General features: G+C 34.8%; 3 protein-coding genes across 5 annotated transcripts in view; 2 read left to right on the top strand and 1 right to left on the bottom strand.

Moving 5' to 3' along the window:
- The first annotated feature begins 375 nt into the window (after positions 1–375).
- On the top strand, positions 376–8,809 carry LOC111405249 (histone deacetylase 5). The gene is given in 14 exon segments (XM_023034053.1): positions 376–685; positions 1,476–1,677; positions 1,960–2,106; positions 2,235–2,347; positions 2,725–2,936; positions 4,025–4,067; positions 4,256–4,460; positions 4,586–4,669; positions 5,021–5,144; positions 5,235–5,356; positions 5,998–6,191; positions 6,509–6,638; positions 8,183–8,247; positions 8,338–8,809. Coding segments are annotated over 14 exon segments (1,989 nt in total). The 5' UTR covers positions 376–503; the 3' UTR covers positions 8,504–8,809.
- A 166-nt stretch (positions 8,810–8,975) lies between these two features.
- Positions 8,976–11,572, bottom strand: LOC111405248 (putative WEB family protein At4g17210). 2 transcript variants are annotated; one of them, XM_023034051.1, is made up of 3 exons: positions 11,338–11,572; positions 11,123–11,213; positions 8,976–10,672 (listed from the first exon to the last, which is right to left on the bottom strand). In XM_023034051.1, exons 1-3 carry the CDS (start codon positions 11,415–11,417, stop codon positions 9,098–9,100), a joined length of 1,746 nt encoding a protein of 581 aa, XP_022889819.1. In that variant the 5' UTR covers positions 11,418–11,572; the 3' UTR covers positions 8,976–9,097. The 2 variants fall into 2 exon arrangements, with proteins under 2 accessions (XP_022889819.1, XP_022889820.1); XM_023034052.1 differs by having other exon boundaries at positions 8,976–10,669.
- A 1,369-nt stretch (positions 11,573–12,941) lies between these two features.
- LOC111405247 (eukaryotic translation initiation factor 5A-2) overlaps positions 12,942–14,023 on the top strand; it is a 2,846-nt gene continuing 1,764 nt past the window's right edge. Inside the window, exon 1 of one of the 2 annotated variants that reach the window (XM_023034050.1) lies at positions 12,942–13,198. In XM_023034050.1, the coding sequence (XP_022889818.1) occupies positions 13,076–13,198 (123 nt within the window). In that variant the 5' untranslated portion in view covers positions 12,942–13,075. The remainder of the gene's footprint in view (positions 13,199–14,023) is intronic. The other variant, XM_023034049.1, reaches the window with a different exon arrangement.

Here is a 14,023-nt window from a genome sequence, read left to right as displayed (position 1 = left end):
TTGACTTCTTCTCTCACATGTGGATCCCACTTTTCTTCTAACGGTCAAAAAATCAATTCTCAAAATTCCTACCAAACGGGCCCTTAATGTGTTATACAGCTGTAAAATTTGGTTTAGCTTACTTTTAAATAAATAATTAAGTTCTAAAATAAACTCTCGTTTAATCTCCATGAAATTAAAATTTATTTTTTCCCTACTATTTTCAATCATATAATCTCCCATAAAATAACATTATAAATAAATCAAAAATAAAAAATTTCCTCCTTTTCAATCACTCGTTCTCCCCAAAAAAAAAAAAAAAACCAATTTGACCCATTTTTCTTTGAAATGATGGGGCGGCTAAGCTGTTTATTTTGATAACAAAGTAAGAGTTGCTTTTATTTGAAATGTTAAATTGTTTTGGTAGACTTATTTGTAATCAAAATAGCATATCCGCCTATTTTTCTGAACTTCAAAACTCTCAGCATCTCACAGACAGGCAGAGTATAGTTTCTGTGTAAAAGATGGTGTCGAACTGTGAGATTGAGAGTATGGGCAGTAATAATCAAGAACGGCGCCGTGTGGGGCTGATATACGATGAGAGAATGTGCAAACATTCGACCCCGGATGATGAGGACCATCCCGAAAACCCCAATCGCATAAAAGTAATCTGGGATAAGCTCAATGCATCTGGAATTGCTCAAAGGTTCTTTAAAACTCGCGCGTTTGTGTTTTCCATTTAGCCTTTTTATTTTTTTAAACTGTAGTTGACTATTAACGTAGAATTCAGTGATAAGAAGGTAAATTATGCAATTGGATTTTCAACTTCTACTTCGAGAGAATGAAATAAATTTATGTTATTTAGATTTTAGAGCATGTTTTTCGTTGCTTCAATCTACAAAAGAAGAGGCTGTTTTACCACTATTGGCTAAAAAAATTATCTTCTACAGGCAGCAAGACCCTTCTTACTGCGGAAAGAAGCAAGTTTTTGGCTATTTTCTTAGTGTTTCAACTGAGCCTCTCTCATTTCCTTCTTGAAAAAGAATAATTGGTTGCTGATATATGTTCTGCTTCTCTCCCCTTTCTTCTTCCCTTTTTCTTTTTTTTTTTCTTTTTATTTTTTTTTATTTGTGGGGGTATGCTGCTGGGTTGTGGTGGTGGTGGTGGTGGTGTGAGATTATGCTGCTGGGTCAATAAAATTGAACCCTGTTGTTGTTTCTTTTTTATACTTTTAAATTTTTGTTCACAATCCAAATTTCAAATATTTCTTGAAAAGGGGGTTTAGAAGGACAATGTTATACTTTGTAGTTTAGAATAATTTAACTATCTTTTTCCTTTAATGTCTACTTTTTATGTATTTCTCCTTTTGTATTGTATAAAGTTGTGAGTAATATTTGGTTTGAAATACTCTTCAAATACTGTACTGTAATTGTATACTGGTCTCATCATTTGCCAAGAGGTTTGCTTTTGACCTAGCCGCGTTTTTGCTTTTCCAGATGTGTTGTTTTGGATGCTAAGGAAGCAGAAGATAAGTATTTAGCTTTGGTCCACAGCAAAAATCACATCGATTTGATTAAGAATATTAGTTCCAAAAAGTTTGATTCGCGGAGAAATAAGACGGCATCAAAATTTAACTCTATTTATTTCAATGGAGGCTCATCAGAAGCTGCTCATCTTGCTGCAGGTTCAGTTACAGAGGTAATTAGAAATAAACATTAGACCTACTGTGGTCATTTTGTTCAAATGTGTGTGGCTATAGGAAATCATCCATTTTAGCCAATCAGTGAAAACTATCAACTTACATCTAATGTAGATTCAATTGTGTCATTTGAATGCCTTCTTGTATTCATATTTGGCTGTCCAGTTAGCAGTTTGGCTCTTGCTATGTGTTGCTGTGTTCCCATTGTCAACTTCTACATACCAAAGTGGTGCAATTGCTTTAGTTTTGAAAAATTTAACTGTTGAAACCTTGTAACATAGGTTGCTGAGCAAGTTGCGAAAGGAAAATTGGATTCTGGTTTTGCTATTGTCAGACCTCCAGGACATCATGCCGAAGAAAGTGAACCAATGGGATTTTGCCTGTACAACAATGTTGCTATTGCAACAAGTTTTCTCTTAAATGAAAGAGTGAGAGTTAATTTGAGTTATTGGGATCTAATTTTATTCGCCTTTTTCATCAGTTAGTATATGAAAATTCCCTGTTTTTGCACATTCCTATCATTCAGCTTTAATGTGTACCACTCTTCACACTGTAGCCAGAGTTGGGTATCAAGAAAATCTTGATTGTTGATTGGGATGTACATCATGGAAATGGTACTCAAAAAATGTTCTGGAAGGATCCTCGAGTGCTTTTCTTCTCTGTGCATCGGTACGTGAACACTTTTATATTTCACTTCATCAGTGTTTTTTTTTTTTTTTTTTTCCAGTTCAACAATAGCAACTCGTTCTGAACCTTCCTCGACAAAAGTTGAATTTGTTTGTTTCTTTTATTAGCTAATCATTTTGTTTAACTTTAGTATGTTTTCTGCTTGTTGAAAGGAATATAGGCATTTAGGGATGGTTGCTTGCCTCAAGTTGATAAAGTATTAATTTAGTCTCCTGCATTTTTTCTTCGATAATGAAACTTAGTGAGTAATCGGGTTATATAAACTCTTCAATCCAAGTTCTGCTAGCATTGGCATATAATAAATAACTTGAAGATTATTTTGGTCATATTGAGAGAAAGAAATTGTTTGTTTCAACTAGGCACGAATTTGGGAGTTTCTATCCAGGTGGTGATGATGGGTCATATACCATGATTGGAGAGGGTCCTGGCACGGGATACAATATTAATGTTCCTTGGGAGAACGGTAGGTGTGGTGATGCGGACTATCTTGCAGTTTGGGACCATGTTTTGATTCCTGTTGCTAAGGAATTTGATCCCGACATGATTATTATCTCTGCGGGGTTTGATGCAGGTTAGCTAAACTTCTCTTAACTGATTATGTCTGGATATTGTAGTCTACTATGTACACATGCATCTCATAAACTAACAGCAATTTTATAGAATTTTAGGCATGCAAGTGAGATAGAAAGAGTAAATATTTGCACGCAATTTTTATTTTTATTTATTTATTTATTATTATTATTATTATTTTGTGGCTAAACTTGAATTATCCTTTGACAACCTTACTAATTGGAAGGGGCTTAGTGAAATGAAATCATGTGTTTGAGAATCAACTAGTAGGTAGCAAGTGCATGTACTCCTACTTTAATGACTCCCTAGTGGCGAGGAAGTTTAGATTCCCCATTGGATGGTCCTCCAATTGCGTGTTCCGACTAATTGTATCTTTCTTGTGCATAGGATGTCTTATTCTGTGTCTTCCTTTTTCCAGGTTAGATGTAGACCTAATTACTTTTATCTTTATGTTACTAATTGCTATTTTTCTCCTTGTGTTTTTGATTCTTTAGGATATCATGCTTATCTGCATCTTATGCCTTTTCTTCATTGGATACTAAAGCTTTTAGCTGCGTTGCTATCAAGCTAAATGATAATTTCAAGACCACGGCAGTTGTTTGAAAAGAGTAGAAAGTGAACGTCCCCCAACATCGAAGGATAATGCCTATGAAAAGTTATTTGATAATCAAACTCTACCGAATAGCTTGACTATGTAGAAGTAATAAGCCTTTTTGTTGAATTAATCCTTTACATGGACTCTTTTGGTGAAACAAAGTAAAATGACAGGAGAAGTTTTTGGACCAAACATGGGTGCAGTGACAGCAGATGAGGAGTGTGTGCTAATATTCAAGCTACACTATCTATAAAATCCTGCTTACATAATATTCACACTAAATTCTGGAATTTTGAATCTCACTAGGTTAACTTACATGATAATTGCTTGAATTCTCACCATAGTTCCGGAGTATTCTAATACATTTCTTTGTTCAAGATGTTCATTTGCAATTGAAGGGTTTTCTTCTTTCAGCTCTAATATCCATTGAAACTAATGGCGCTTTGAATGAAGGCTGATTGATGACTTTTAATGCTTATGATTGATTTAAATAGCCATTGGCGATCCTCTTGGGGGCTGTCGTGTTAGTCCATATGGGTACTCTATTTTTTTTTTTTTTTTTTTTTTTTTTTTTTGTATTTATTCATTGAAAACAAATTCATTTTTCCCTTTTTTAGCTAATTTTCAACTTATTTCTATATCTTTCATTCCAAGATCCAATTTCATACTTAACTCTAGTTTGCTGGAATGCAAATCCATAAATTTTCTGAAGTCAGATTTCAAAGAATATTTATTTTCTTTCTTTGATGCTTTACCTAGTTGATGGGGTTTGCCTCCGGTAAGATTGTTATGGCACTTGAAGGAGGATATAATCTTGATTCATTAGCAAATTCAGCCCTAGCTTGTGTTCAAGTGTTGCTACAACATAAACCAGTTGCTGGGTCTTCAGAGGCTTATCCGTTTGAATCAACGTGGCATGTGATACAAGCGGTTAGTGCTACTAACCTTTAATTTTATGCAGTTATAAAACTAATTTGGTTTTTCATTCGGTTCAAGATTACAATGTAATATCAATTTATGGTTGCTTATGAATGAAGTGTGATAAATCTGTTCAGGTACGTAAACTTTTGAGCTTGTATTGGCCGACACTTCGAGATAAAATACCAGAAAAAGTTATCAGGAGAACACCTCAAATTGAAGTAAGACTGTCCCTTCCTTTGAAATTAGCATCTTCCACTGCTCTTTTGATTCAAGTTGCTTCTCCTGCACAATAAGAGGAGTTTTTTCTTGCTAAACATGATGAGAGTTTCTGGGTGTCTGTCACCAAGAGATCTAATATAATCAATAAGATGAAACAAACCTACTTTTTTGTTTTATTTATATACTTTAAGCCTGAAAACTCCTTAACATGTTATGCAGATCTTGCACGCCTGTTTTTTCTTCCTGTTGCATTTATCTGTTGCATGTTTGGTCTTTTCCCATTCAACTTAATAGGCTCCTTAAATTCTATACTCTATTAGCACTCTCATAATGTTATTCTTTTATTATAGATCTTGAGCTCTGATTCTGAGGGAGAGCATGATAAAGGTCTAGTTGTTGAGAAAGATCTCGACACGGCTGCAGAGGATGTTACAGAAACTCTTAAAAACTTGCAAGTAAATGAAAAATGTCAAGGTAACTGATCATTATTCTCTTTCTATTTTGTTCAGAAAAGGTTTTTTACAAGTTGTAAAATATTGTTTCCATCATTGTTGACTGCGGCAGGTCAAGCTACTGCAGTTTCTCCTTCTTGGAGGTCTGAGCTCTCTAAGATTGACATCTGGTATGCAACTTTTGGATCCAATATGAACAAATCAAGGTTTGACTGCTATATTGAAGGTGGACAGGTAAAATAGCTCTAAATAGCCTTGATGTCTCTTTCATGGACTTTTGAGATGTCTTGTACAAATTTAAAGCCCTTGAAACCTTCTAGTTTTGATTCAGTATCACGTGTAGTGTAGCTCATGAAATTCGACATCCTCTTATTTTTTAAGCCAGGTTGGAGTGACTGTTTAAATGCTGATACTGAGCTTTTTAATTTACCATCATGTTTTGTTTGCCTTGGACTTAGCCTGACTGTTAAGTTGTTCATACTACATTAGACTGAATGATTTTTATCCAGTAACAAACTCAATGTAAGCTACTCAACTGTAGTAACTCCTCCATTATCCAAACCACTTCCCTCCAGCATGAGATTTGGGACTGCCTGGAGTCAAGTTTCGAAGACAATTCAAGCAACCCTTGGTTTGCAGTACCGAATTTTGAGGCATTCATTCAGTTTGAATATGCCATTTACTCCTTTCTTCACTGGCTTGAAATTTAAAGGAAAACCTAATATGTGTCTCTTAAATTTTACATTCTCCAGCTTATGGAAACATCTTTACATTATTCTTTATTTATAAATTCATAGAGTTGTTAAATTAGACTGTTTACACTTTCTTTAATCTCTTTATCCTTCCTTATCTGCATATTGTGAAATGACTTCTAGACTGAAGGAATGCAAAGACTATGTGTTGGTTCAATGGATAAAAGCCAGCCCAAGGAGATTATGTGGAAGACATTCCCCCATCGATTATTCTTTGCTCGTGACGATACGGCTACATGGGGTCCTGGAGGTGTTGCTTTTCTGCATCCTGAAAGTGATATTCAAGAGAAAACTTACTTGCGTCTGTACAAAATTACGTATGCAATCTCTTCCTCTTTCTATCTTAAAAGTTCATTTTCTGGTTCATTTGATTGGTTTTCAGCTAAGAAGCTAAATGAATTAAAGAGCATCCTAAGCTATTCAACATTTCATTGTATAATTGAAATGCTGATATGGTCCTCATCTATCTTTTGTCAAACTGCACCGCTTAAATTAATATTAAAAGGCATATTTAGTTTCAGGCCTAAAATGGTGCACCTCATAATCTTACAGGGAATTTATGCTAATCCCTGTAGTTGTTGATTTCAAATTTTCTTCTTTGTTTATCTATTTATTGTTTATTGTATTATTACAGGCTAGAGCAATTTAATGACGTGTTGCTTCAAGAGAATGTTTTGAGTGGTGAAATGACTTGTTCATTATTTGATTTGACATTTTTACAAACTATTGAAACAGAAAAGTGCATCTCAGTGGAGTTAGTCCAGGTATGTGGTGAAGCCTTGTATGCCATTTTTTACATCCATACTAAAATCTTACTTGCTGTTGGTTTTATAGGACAGCGTCCTTTTGTGATAATCATAATTCAGTTTTCAGGACAAAAAAGTTGACGGATAGATAATATTTGATAGAGGCTCATACTTGTTAAATTTGGTTTCAACCCTTTTTCTCTGGATGAATCAGTATCTTATCAGGTAAGTTGATGGATGAAATAAGTGTACAAGAATTAAAATGCTGTCCTGAACAACAAAACAAATCTGCTAGTCGAGACAGAGAGTGGACTGAGAATTTCAAATTGGAGGAAGAAAGGCAAAAAGCATCTAATCCTCTGTAAATGATTCTCTGAACCATCAAAAGTCCATTCAATTCTTCTCCTTCTGTAGCAGTCACCGAACACATAACCGACGAGAGTATTTTGTACATTCTTAGTAATGATATACAAGCTTATTTCTATACAATATCTTCCTAAAATATAGGAACTGACCACTTCTAGAAATAGGCATCAAATAAGTAGGAGATAATTTCGATTCCTCCTACTCTCTTCACTAAATCTACCTAAATCTGTCCGCATTCCTCTCAAATTGGCTCAAAATATCTTGCATCCTGATCTTGCTCATAATAGTATCAAGCTGTGCTTTTCATGGTCCCTTGGTAAGAACTTCTGCCAATTGTGTTGGCAGTTCCATGGGTGGTGGTGGAGGGAGGGGGAGGGGGCTCCTTTTTCTCATTTTCATTTTCCCTTTTCTTGTAACTGTTTTTTTGGTAATAAACTTGAGCATATCAAAATACCCTCACAAAAAGAGGTCTCGCATGTTGAGTGACGATTTAACTGAATTTGGCCCCCATTAATTTCCATTCCATTACATTTCGTTTTTTTCTCTTCTATTTTTAACCACATAATCTTCCATAAAATAATATTGCACGTTAACCGAAAACCTTTCCTTCTTTTTCAATCACTCATTTTTAAAAAAAAAAACACTATTCTAACCATTTTCATTTCCACAAAATGGGGGCTTGGATTCTTCCGTCTTATTGGACTGACACCAAAAATTGAAGGTTTTGGGTTTTTTTATTTTTATTCTTTTATTTTTTTATGTACATATTTTACCAGTACATTTCAAATGAATGGAGAATAAGGTTAGGTTTCGAACAGTATCTCAGAAGATAGGGATTGATGATAAGAATTTGATTTAAATAAGATTTCAGTGTTTCTTTCTAAGATAGAATTTTATCATTTTAATAGTTGTTATTTACGATAAGTTCTATACTTTATAAATAGGATGTATGAACATTCGCTTGTATTTGAACTATTATTATTGATGTTTGATAATTAAGATTGATATTTAATTACAGATTTTCCCCTTCAAATTGTCTGCTCGTCTCTCTGTTTATCTTTCTGTGTTAAGTACCCATCACTTGTGGACCTGGAACATTTCATTTACTTGTACTAACTTTTGAGTGATGTCTCTGCATTCATTAATTTGTACAATTACACTGTTATATATACCCATTTTTTTTCTATTTAATGCAGAGAGGATGGTACCATAATGTTGTTTACTTGGGAAAGGAGAACAATATTCCAATTCTAACAATGACGTAAGCATATATGCCTACCATCTCTAGCATTATTATGAAAGATTCGAGTAGTATAGTTTATTTATCATATTTTAACTGATATGAATTCAGGTGCACTCTTTCGGATATTGAAAACTTCAAGTCTGGTAAATTGCCTGTAAAATCACCTGCCAAAGCGTATGCCAATACCTTGGTTAAAGGACTTGTAGAAGGAAAACAGCTGTCGGAAGCGGAAGCAATAGCATACATAGAGGAAGCATCTACAAAGCCACTATAAATTCTGTTGCTCGCTCTCATTTAAAATTCTTCACCGTCTTTTGTGTAACTTAGAGATGCTCAAGCTGTAGCATTTCTACTCCATTGCAACACTCAAGGTGTGATTTAGGAAAATCTCCTGTTTGATGCTTTCAAACTGATTTACTGTTGCATAAGTTATTTTGCTGCTTTGAAGATAGATTGCTGTTAAGTGTTGCATCCAAGATCTGGTGTTTCTGGTGCATGTGATTATTTACTGGATAAGTTGCATCACGAACGTCCAACATATGGTTTATCTAGTGCATATGTGATGATTTTGGTTTATTAATATCAATATATTTATACTACTGCATATTCAATGAGCACGCACAGGGAAAACCCATATGGGATTTTTTTCTTTTACCCTACACAACTCCCTTTTTCTCTTGTAAATATACTTAATTACTTATAATTTGTTCAATTGATTGCCACTGACAAACATGGAAGATCCCATAGAAGCTTAAAGGGTTAAAAACTAGAACATAATCCATCAAAACCCATAAATAATGATAGAGCATAACGATCTTTTTCAAATCAGGTCTACAGAGTTTTTGATTAGGCAAAATGACATTTGAACTTAGAATTTCATGTTAAGAACCTTACCTAGAGGTTGGTAATTTGTAATATCATTATCATGCTTGTAACTGGCAATGTAATCTTTGGAATATGATTCTTCACGCAACTCGGCTATGGCAGCCTTTCTTCTTTCCTTGTGTTCCTTCCACCTCCTTTTCTGCTCTTCAAGTTGTACTTTTGCCTTCTCAGCTGCCTCGGCTCTGCTTATGGCTTGTTCTGCTCGTGTCCTATGTTCTCCAATTTTCAACGTCACAGCTTCCAACTCTTTCTTTAAGTGCTTCAACTCTTGCTCGTTTTCATACATCAGCTCAACAACTTGGACTGTACGTTCAGCCTTCTCGATCAAGTTCTCATATTCGTTTCTTGAAATGGTGACACGAATCTCCATTCCACCTTCTGATTCTTCATAGTTTGCCTTTAACTCGCCCTTTTCTACAAGTTCCTCGCTCTTACTTTCATTGGCCAATTTTATTATTTCTTTTAGCTTTCGATTCTCATTTTTGGCTTCTTCAGCTTCTAATGCTAGCTCGTGAACTGCGTGATATAATGCTGATTTTTCACTCTGAGCTCTTGCTTCAGCAGCCTCAACTGCAGCGAGTTTGGATCTTCCTTTCTGAAGTTCAGATTTCAGTAATGCTATTTCGACTTGTGTTACCTCTGTATCTCTTTCTCCAGTCTCAATCACCTTGGTTCTGTTCTTCTCTAACTCGGCCCTCATTCTTTCAACATCTGCGTTCAACCAGCCTACCTCCTCATTTGCATTAGTAAGTTCAGTCTTCGATTTTTCAAGCTCTGTCTCAAGTGAAGTGATGTAAGCAGCAGGATCCAAATTCTTTCTTCGTCGCTGTTCCATTTCTTCTTTCAGCTCGTTTAATTCATTAATGGCATCAGAAGCAACTTTCTGAGAACAACTGCATTGCTCATTTGCTTGCTTCAGTTCCAACTGCAACAAATCTGTGAGTATCGACTTTTCCAGAAGCTCTTTTTCTAGCTTTTTTGTACATTCTAACTGTGCTTCTGCTTCAAGTACTACTTTTTCGGCTAACTGTGTTTCAGTATTTTCCTCGTCAACTTCATGAGCTTTCATCTGCATGTGGAAAATAGTATCATTGAGTTGTGAAACATTCATCAGAAGCTCTTCGGTTTTCAGTTTCTCCTCTCGTAAAGCAGTTTCCATCGCCTCAACTTGCGTTGTGGACTCAACCTTTGCTCGTCTGAGCCCATCAAGTTGTGTTTCCATGTTTAGGACTTGTTCTTGGCTAGTCATACACTCATTTTTAACATGTGAAAGTTGCTTTTGTACGTTCTCAAACTCGAGCAACTTATCTGACATCTCCTTCATGGTTGATTCTAGTTGATTCATACATAAATTCGATTTTTTGCATTCGTCAATGTATTTGATCTTCACAGAATCAGCATTCTTGAGCAAGGTTGAGAGTTCATCTTGTGTTTTCTGATAACGATCAAGCTTGAGGATGGCCTGCTTATAGGCCAAATCTTTTACCTCAAGTTGAACTTTTACACTAGCCAAGTCCTTTAATAGGCTTTCTACTTCTCTCTCCTTCTCTATTTCCTGCTGTAGGAAATAATGCTCTAAGAAATTTTGCTTAACCCAATACAATTAAGGGTAAAATTCTTGATTGGTTATGCACAAAATCAAATTTCAATACTAACTTAGTTACTCTTTTTAATGAGCAATCATATTTGAAGAAAGGTGTTCTTAAAAGAGTCATCCCATCTTGAGACAGCGTATGATTTTATATGAAATGAATGACAATAAGAATGTACAAATCTTAAAATTTCATCGTCAATTCCCTGCAGCCCCCTCCCCACAACATTAGTGTCATCGCCCCCACTACATGCCAGCTCTTCTATTAGTTGCATACGAGAGTAGACGGAGTGTTTAAACCGAAAATATGAAAATCATGTGATTTTATATAATTAGGACAAGTTTGATAACTGAAGTGAAACAATTCGAAAATTAGGCAACTGTTCGATAGAGTACAAAAGTATATGTAGTACTTACGTCATTCTTCGTAGGGCTATCTTTTCTTTCGTCGAACAATGAGATTGCAACTTGAACCGACTCAATTGGTTTTGTATCAATCTCTCCCATACTTTGAAATTCAGACATAGTAAATTAGTAATCCACTTTGCAAACAAATAACGTTGAGATAGAATCACAAATTCATAAAAACAAATCCTACTCGTTACAAAATGATCTGAAAAATAAAAAAGTACCTAAAAATGGGTAAAAGGAAACCAAGAAATTTTTGTTGTTGGGAAGAAGAGGTTGCCTGAAGACTCGACGTATTTATCATAGTACAAGATTATTGGAGAAATCGAAGTGTCCAATTTTATCTGCATTGAAGAATCCATGGGCTTAATAGATTAACGAAAATCTTTGTAAAGATCGTTCGAGAAAGAATTCAAAAAACTTTTTGTTGGGCGTTTTTTGCAAAGCATCACGCTAACTTTGTCCTGATTAATTATTGGGTCGTGCGGGTGTTAAGTAACTATGCTTCATGTTATATCATGCATTTTTATTTATTTATTTTTACATGGACTAATTATTTTGGATACAAAAAGTAAAGTTTGGAAGTAACATATTTGACGTTTTAGTCGTTGATTTTTTTTATATCCAGTATCCACCTTACAGTGACTAAATCCTGGAGTTTACACCTTGGCCCCTCAAGCTGCAGACAGGTCAAACCGTAGATTGTGACTCAAACTGACCAGTGCTCAAGAGCCCCCCAACTGATCTGCCAAAGTGCCAAGCAAGTCGTTTCCAATCTTTGCACCTTACCTTCTAGTAGAACTTCTACCTTCCAGGAGAATATCTGCATTCCAAGAGCCTTTCAGGAATCGAACTCACAACCTTTGATCTGCCAGTCTTGAAGCGCCCTCATCTTCCAATAATCGTTGATTATTTTATTAATAAAAATGTACGCTGCACTTCGTTTATTACTTGAGCAAGCATTTAAGGGCTTTTGATTACTTAGTGATAATATAAGTTGGGACGTTGCTTGGTAAAATTTAGTGTGATGCAATTTATATTTTAATTGAGAATTATAAATTTATGATAATAGAATTAAGGTTGTTACCTTATTTTGTAAACGCCAACATGTTAGTTATTCCACCACATTGATTCAGCGGTACTTTTTTCTTTTTGTGGTAGTTTGACTAATTTGTGTATCTAGTTTCATCAATGTCATTTAGATTTATTTATTTATTTTTAAAGAAAACAAGAACTCAAAAGGATATAATTAGAAGGAAAAAATATTCATTTGGGCTTATTTCTAAATGAATTATTCTTCTTGTACAATCGATATCGACAATGCACTCATAGAAGGAGGATCCACAATTTTTTTTTTTATTCAGTGTGGACTCCTTCCCATGTGTGTAATTGTCAACCGAGATTGTTAATCTCGATTGTACACATAATACAACTGATTTCTAAATATCGAACAATAAACGGAGATAAGATATTGATGTAAATATTCCATTATATATGTTTTTGTGTTTTTATGGTTAATCTTTAGAACTATTGTACGCAAAAGAGCGATGATACTTAAATAGAAGGATTTGTCTCTGACTATTAGCCTCGTCTATGATGGTGCACCATTTCCATCTCGCCCCAAAAAGATCTATTATTGCCCACATTTCAATTTTTGCATTTTTACATCCCTTTCTTACTTTTAATAATTATCACGCTGGAGGTATTGGACCCATATTAAAGATTTTAGCCATCCTTCTACCTTTTGAGCACCAATTTATCTATTTTGTATCCAAAATAACACGACAAAAAAATAAATAAAAATAAAAACAAAATAAAATAAAACAAAAATCCAATGTACAATCTCTGAAGCACACGGTTCAATTAAACTTGTATAATTCCCCAAAACAAAATAGCACTGTACTCCTCGAAGAATATAAGGTAAATAAACGCAGCAAGATCGCACAAAAGTGAGAGACAAAAATGTCGGACGAGGAACACCATTTCGAGTCCAAGGCAGATGCCGGAGCCTCCAAAACCTACCCACAGCAAGCTGGAACAATCCGTAAGAATGGCTACATAGTCATCAAAGGCCGCCCTTGCAAGGTATGTATACGGTATCGCAGTTCCATAGTTATTTTAGGCTTCGATATCATATTGAATATTGAGATTTAATCTTAGAAGGTCGGATCCTTTGATTTATATATTTTTTATTATTATTTTTTTATGATATATATCTCGGCGGGTTTATTTTAGATTGATTTTTTTCCCTCTTTATTTCTTTTCTTGGACTTGTCGCAGAAGAATTTGTTTGTTGTTTTCTGGATTTGTTCATTAGACCGTGATATGTAAGATTTTAGGGTTCTTTTTATTTAAATTTTGATATGAAATCTGGGATCTAACTGTGATGATAATATCTTTTGTTGTTGTTGTTGTTTTCTTCTTCTGAAGGGTAAATCATAAATTGTTTGTTTGGCCGTGGTTTGGAGGTTGAATATTTGTATGGATCTTCTTTTGTTGTAAACATTTGTTTTGATGTATTATTATTAAGGTGTGGGATGAGATATGAGGAGAAAGTCAATTTGTAATGTGGTCTTCTCTAATTCTAATTTCAAAATCCTAGTTCATTCATAAGCTCTTTTTACAGATATAATGTGAGTAAAAACAGCAGCAGCAGCATAAATAATAAATGCTGATGAATGTGTTGTTATGGTTGTTTGTATTGGTTTTAATATTAGGGTTATTAAGAAGTCGATTTCACAGATATATTGTTGGATAAAAACGTTTATTTGCTGTCATTAAGTGATAGAGTGCACTTATCTACATTCATTTTGAATAAATTTTACCAATACCGTAGCACTGCATCATACTTCGCAACTGAGAGTAACAAGACAGCGGGCAAGAAAGGGCCGGGGGGGGGGGGGGGGGTCT

Source organism: Olea europaea, chromosome 12, assembly GCF_002742605.1.
Source record: "Olea europaea var. sylvestris chromosome 12, O_europaea_v1, whole genome shotgun sequence".
NCBI lineage: Eukaryota > Viridiplantae > Streptophyta > Magnoliopsida > Lamiales > Oleaceae > Olea > Olea europaea.
The sequence above is the reverse complement of the archived record's forward strand: the minus strand, read 5'-3'. Positions and strand labels throughout refer to the sequence as shown.